The sequence below is a fragment of the Aphanomyces astaci genome (assembly GCF_000520075.1).
Source record: "Aphanomyces astaci strain APO3 unplaced genomic scaffold supercont1.47, whole genome shotgun sequence".
Classification (NCBI taxonomy): domain Eukaryota; phylum Oomycota; class Saprolegniomycetes; order Saprolegniales; family Verrucalvaceae; genus Aphanomyces; species Aphanomyces astaci.
The window spans coordinates 382,324-388,444 of NW_009798310.1; the positions used below are offsets into that span (position 1 = coordinate 382,324).

A 6,121-nucleotide genomic window follows, 5' to 3' on the forward strand; every position below is an offset into this window, starting at 1 on the left:
CAAGCGCTTGCCACACCAGTACGTTCCAATACATACCCTATGTACCTAGTTGACGTGTTCATAGCCACGCCGCCAACCCCATCGAGAATCTTTGGTCCATAATGAAGGGCTACAGCAACACGTTGCTGCGCGAGCGCCTTGCTTCGTTTATGAGACCTCGTCCTGACGGATAAACTTGTAACGAGTTTCGTATGGCTTACTTTGAGCACATCACCGACGAAGTCATTGCAGGTATGGATCGTCGATGAAAGTCGCTTGAAATATACTGCAACCTACTTGGTTGGTAGGCGAAATATAACGAATATACAACGAACGAAGTGGAACCGCCGCGAATTGCTTGTTCATTTCGCGAAAAAGTATGGTGAGGTCCTGAAATTAACTGAAAAAAGGTGCAGTACAGTGTACAGTAGTATATGTAAACAATCGAGAATTTTGTTTGCTACGTGTGTTGTCTGCGGTGGCATGTGCATGGTTGGTTGGCTGTGGTTGCAAGTGAATCCCTAGATATAGATGTATTTAATATATGTATAGCTACAATTACACTGCCTTCCAAGTGGCTCGATTGACCTGGGCTGCTGTATATATCTTTACATGAGGTCATGCACTGCTTGAAAAGTCTCCATTGGAACTCATCACGTCATGCAGATAAGGTGTGTTGGACCGTCGTTGTCGCCCTGTCCTTAACGAATGACACTTTGCCAACATCCTGAACTCAATCACATGAATGAGTCAACTTCAGTCGGCTCTGAACGAATCCATGCTCTGTAATGAACCCCAACTTCGTCCGCCTAATTCGATTTTGCATGACAATCTACTCATTTGTCGACAAGGTTGTGTGGGGTGGGTGGGGCAAACGAATAAGAAGACTGGGCGACGGCGACTGAATACGTGGCCAAGAAGCTGTACAGACCAACACTTCCCTGGACATGTTAGACCAATGTGGTCAAACCTGCAGTCCCTGTGTCCAACAGGACATCAGTTGGCTCGACCGTCCACGTACCCCCCAGTTCGAATCCTATGGGACGACCTCGAGCCTGGCAAACGCATGTGGTTCTGCGTGGGTGGTTCCCATTGAACAAGGACGAATCCCTGAACACCATCAAGGTTACCACGATTGAGATCATTGCCAACCATAGGCCAAGCGCTATCACAAGCTGTAAGTACAGTATGCGGCGATATGATTGACATGTGTAGTTAGTTGGTATACACTATCGGCCTCCTCATGATCGAGACCGAGGGTAGAGACTACCTTGTTGGTACGTTGTCGACTACAAGCCAGTCGCGTGGCAGATCTTCAATGGCATGTCGGCCAATCGATCACTTATCGAGCCATTCATTCTTGTACAAATCAACGTAGGCAAAGTCGTTTTGCTTTCCAATACAAGCAACGAAAATTGAAATAGTAGGAGTTAGCTACTATATTGAATGCAGTAACGTTAGCTACTGTATACTACCTAACGTTTTACAACACCGTGCGCAGTTCTAAGCTCTTGAGCATGTCTTCTTCTTCGTCCGTGTACATCCCAACCAGAGGCGAGGCGCGACCGAGGTCGTCGCTGAACAGGTCTTCCATCATGCAAAAACTCGTTTGGATGTCCAATGCGATCGTCGACCCCCCCAGCTCGCTCTGCAACTTTGCCAGCAACGGCGGCAACACTTGTCGAATCTGCACGCTCGACAGTCGCGACAGCACAACTATAACGAACAATTCAGCACGTTTATGCACGAGATAAGGGCAGAGTGGGGGGGGCTATTCGTACACTCTCGAATGTCCTTGGCTTTTGTGTCGCTTCGATTGCATTGAATCTATCGTAAATACAAAACGCATAGTCAGAGATTGAATACGTGTTCAATGAGTGTAGTGTGTACAATGCCTTTTCACGCAGATACGCTTCGATTTCAGGCACCAGCGCCTCGTCCACTGCTGCAAACAACTCGTCCTAATGTATAAGTAGATCAATCATATCATCGGCATGGGCTAACCTACCTCGGCGATATTCTGGCTCCCCGTGTCGTCTGTGGTGGCTGCTGCTGCTGCTGCTGGATTGGTTGGCTATCGGAGCTCATGAGTCTCTCTAAAGGTTGGCTGCGAGATTGTAGGGAATACGCACTAGTACGTCACTGCGTTTGTTGATAGACGTTCGTCGAAGGGGTTCGACCAGTACTTCCTTTGTCAGTTGACTGATGCTTCGTCTGGCACTAGTACATGTAGTTGAGCGTGGCGGAAGGGGTTCCTTGTGATCTCGGGCAGATTTGGAGCCGTTGTCTTCATATGACGCTCGACGGACTTGATTCAGGTTAAGCGCTGTTAAGGTAGAATTTGTGGATGTTCGATCCACCTAGTCAAGAAGAAAGGGCTCGGAATTGATCGCAGTAGTGGTGTGCAGTACAGTTTGATTGGGAGAGTCGGAGGTCGAGTTTACGCAAGTACTCCCAATAATGTCCCCAACCTACATGTAATAGTAGCGTTGATGTAAGCGCATTTGGACGAGAGGAATGTACGTACAGGATCCGACGGGAGTGTGGGGGTAGTATGCTGGGACTCTTGGTTAGGCTCGGTCATGTTCGGCGCACGGAAGGAGGATAGCTCAGGTCGAAACTGTGGTTTAAAATAGCCCCATGTACGTACATACTCCCAACTCTTTGCGATGTCCCAAACTTACGCTATGCCTCGATTAACTAAGTGAATTGTTAACTGGTGTAGTAGCTCCTTGTCGTCTTGTCAAGTTCATGAACAAGTAATGCTGCTTTATGGTAATCAACTCACGACCTTTCGTGGTAAGTTATTATACTACTAAGTACTATTAATACTAATTCCCTTCGTTGATCTGCACCTTGAATACAAAACGCGAATATAATTCTATAATTCAATAGAATCTTGAATCAATTATCCAATTCAAATATTTAAATAAATTCTTCAAATTTAATTCCATGGTGCAAAGGTATGACAAATACGGTACTACAACTGTCCGGTTAATTAATCGGACAATTGCGAGTTTACAATCACGACGATGGCGACCACCACCAGCTTTGGTAAGGACGACGACCAGCGCGTGGAGCTGTCGTGCGCTTCCATCTTGGACACTGCCTTCGCGTGCGTGAGTACGTAAACTACATCCTACTCCTATATGAAGCTATCGAGGACTAGTTTGAGTGGCGCGTCCGAATGCTAGCATGGAGGCCTCACCTCTCGCATGACTTTGTAGCGGCAGGACACCAGACACGGACGTATTACCGAACAGGAGAAGCCGACACGTGCGACGGACGATGGAGTGACGTGTGGAGATGCTTCCGCGCCAACCAAATGGATGCCGAAAAGGCCAAGGAGTACTTGAAGGACACCAACTTGGACCCGGCCAAGAAACCACATGTCGCGACGGTGTGGAATTTGAAGCAGACCCCAGGGTGGTAGTTGATATGTTGCGTCGAATATTGCAGTCATTCGTGTGGGATACAGTCATGGCTACATATCGTGAGCGCGGTGCTGTTGCCCATGGATCGATCATAAGCGCACGGCCATACTCGATAAATGGACACTGTGGAAGGCCGCTTGCATGTAGTGTCATAGTCCTCCAAGACGACATGCATGACATTTACACACTCGCCATACGCCTAGGCTTGATTTGCATCGAGAATCCCCTGCATCGGCGGAGGAATCGCATTTACCTCCCTTGGACATCCTGTTCAAATATGTGTTTATATATTTCGACCGAATAGCCCAACTAATAACATTTGGCGCCATGCATGTCCTAAGAATTAATAAAAAGCGTGTATATTTGCATCGCGTTTTGTGAATACCCTCTGAAATGTGATACATCGCCAATATTTTAGCGGGCCAATCAGCGCGTAACAACTAGCCTCCCATTTCGTGCGCGGCGTTCCTCACAGAGCTTCATCAACATGGCACAACAAGGTGCAGTCTCCATGGAACCATCTGGTGAACTTGACCTCTGACGTTGGGGTGATGGATGTAGGAAGCTTCCCCAGAGGACCTCCTTCGCAACCAGGTAACGCGCCCTTCCTAGCTACCTCCGTGCCTCACCATGTTGTAGGCGGCCCTGGCTATCCTCGTAGGTTCCATCGTAGCTTTCGATCTCATATCAGCATGTGATTTGACTTGAATCTCTCTCTCTATCTTGTATGCAGAACAACCTCCTCGCGGTGTGGTCGGCGGCGGCGGACCGTATGGACCTTCATCGTCCGGTCGAGGTGGATTTCCCCCGCAGCAACCACTGCCGCATGGTGGTCCTCCTGGGAACAACTTCCCTCCGCACCAGCAACAGCAGCAGCAGTATCCCCATCAGCCTCCACATTCGACAGGCAGCACCGGTCCGCCCTTTCCCCCGCAACAACAACACGCGTCATTCCAAGGACAATTGCAACAGCCGCCGCGCTCGACCGGGGGCATCCTTCCTCGGGGACCCCCATTAACGCAAGGACCGTCCTCCCATGGCGCTCCACCTCCACAAGGAAGCTTTGGAGCCCCTACGTTTCCTCCGCGCGGTCCTCCTCCTCAACAAGGAGGGTTACCCCCTCCTTCTGGATTTCCTCATCCACCTCCCTCTGGTACATACCTTCCTATCCGCTTCGATATTCATGACCATGTATTACTTCGTATTGAACTATGCCTTCGTGTCCATGCTATCTAGGCTTCCCTCCTTCAGCGAACGGTCCGTTCTACGGTTCGAACCAGCCTCCCCCCCCTGGTCCTGGCGTTCGCGGCCCGCCGCCTCCGCCTAATGCTGGGTACCCACAAGCCCATCAGCTGCAGCCGCAGTTCCAAGGCGGGTACCCCGCTCAACCGCCCCCTGGCCCCATGGGACCTCCTCCCCAACCCAGCCTCCAGCCGCCACCGACATTCACTCCTGGTCCCCCTTTCCACCAGACAACTCCCCCAATACAACCACCAGCCAAGAGTTCTGGAGCAACGACTGCCTCTGGCACCCAGCAACGCATCGACCCCACGCAAATCCCCCGCCCGCTCTCCCGCCCCGATGCCATCACGTACGTGGCCAAAGGTCCGACGCTGACCATGCCGCCGCCCGCCAACTCAAAGTACATTTGCCTTGACAACGGCTGCGCCAGTCCTCGCTTCATCCGCCCGAGTCTGAACCACGTCCCAGAGTCCAAGGATCTGCTGCAAACATCGGGGTTGCCTCTGGGGGTCGTCGTGTGTCCGCTGGCCAAACTCGATCCAAACGAGCTATCCGTACCCCTAGTCGACTTTGGGGGCACCGGGCCCTTGCGCTGCACCCGGTGCAAGGCGTACGTGAACTGCTTTACGCGGTTCATTCAAGGCGGCCGGATGTTTGCATGCAATATTTGTACCATGCAGAACGACACCCCCCGAGACTATTACTGCGCCGTGGACCAGCTGGGGACGCGGCGCGACGTCGCGGACCGCATGGAGCTGGCGCGGGGATCCGTGGAATTCGTCGTCCCGTCCGTGTACTCTGTGCGCGAGTCGGCGCAGCAAGAGATCGTCGTGTTTGCCCTGGACGTGTCTGTATTTGCGTTTCAGAGCAACTTGGTCGCGTCTGTGGTGGCGGCGCTCCCGTCGGTACTCGAAACCCTCCAGAAGTCGTCCCCGCACGCCCAGTTTGGCCTCATGACGTTTGATACGGCTGTGCATTACTACCGCCTAGACCAGGAAACCATTAGCATGGTCGTGTGTCCGGATGTGGACGACCCCGCTGCCCCCGTGCCCGCCCGCGCGTGGCTGCTCCCCGTGCACTCGCCAAATGCCCTGGAAAAGATCCAAGAACTGCAAGACTTGATCATGACGTTGTTTAGCAACGACGCTAAGAACCAGTCTGTGTCGGGGGCAGCCGTCACGAGCGCCGTCGACAGCTTGTTGACGTCAGGAGGTATGTGTATAGAGTTGGCAAGGATATCAAGTTTCACAGGGTGTGTTACAGACTGACGTTTGGCAGAGGTTTTGACTAACTAGACTAGTCGATGATTTATTGGTTGAAATGTTTCGTTTCCGCATCCTTTGATTGGCTAGGACATACATTTTCAAAGGCGTTGAATGTTTCTAAAAGTCAGTCACACAAACGTAGTTCAAAGTGGAACGGCTTGGACAAAATATGGGGTTTGTATATATATATATATATATATA

The 6,121-nt window shown here is 51.2% G+C and overlaps 2 protein-coding genes across 2 annotated transcripts in view; one reads left to right on the forward strand and one right to left on the reverse strand.

Annotated features, from left to right (window-relative positions):
* Positions 1-1,403: 1,403 nt before the first annotated feature.
* Positions 1,404-2,732, reverse strand: H257_13335 (hypothetical protein). Its single transcript, XM_009840820.1, has 7 exons — positions 2,507-2,732; positions 2,391-2,450; positions 2,112-2,339; positions 1,988-2,053; positions 1,875-1,940; positions 1,761-1,806; positions 1,404-1,695 (listed from the first exon to the last, which is right to left on the reverse strand). The coding sequence occupies exons 1-7, from the start codon at positions 2,561-2,563 to the stop codon at positions 1,463-1,465; spliced, it is 756 nt and encodes a 251-aa protein (XP_009839122.1). The 5' UTR covers positions 2,564-2,732; the 3' UTR covers positions 1,404-1,462.
* A 1,111-nt stretch (positions 2,733-3,843) lies between these two features.
* Positions 3,844-6,121, forward strand: part of H257_13336 (hypothetical protein) — a 5,966-nt gene continuing 3,688 nt past the window's right edge. Inside the window, exons 1-5 of the mRNA XM_009840821.1 lie at positions 3,844-3,913; positions 3,975-4,007; positions 4,053-4,070; positions 4,147-4,566; positions 4,650-5,867. Of these exons, the coding sequence (XP_009839123.1) occupies positions 3,901-3,913; positions 3,975-4,007; positions 4,053-4,070; positions 4,147-4,566; positions 4,650-5,867 (1,702 nt within the window). The 5' untranslated portion in view covers positions 3,844-3,900. The remainder of the gene's footprint in view (positions 3,914-3,974; positions 4,008-4,052; positions 4,071-4,146; positions 4,567-4,649; positions 5,868-6,121) is intronic.

Coding starts and splice junctions, on each gene's coding strand:
- H257_13335 (XM_009840820.1), bottom strand. CDS start 2,563: ATGACCGAGCCTAACCAAGAGTCCCAGCATACTACCCCCACACTCCCG. Junction 2,340..2,390: donor CCGACTCTCCCAATCAAACT/GTACTGCACACC, acceptor CTTCTTGACTAG/GTGGATCGAACATCCACAAA. Junction 2,054..2,111: donor ACAAACGCAGTGACGTACTA/GTGCGTATTCCC, acceptor GAGCTCCGATAG/CCAACCAATCCAGCAGCAGC.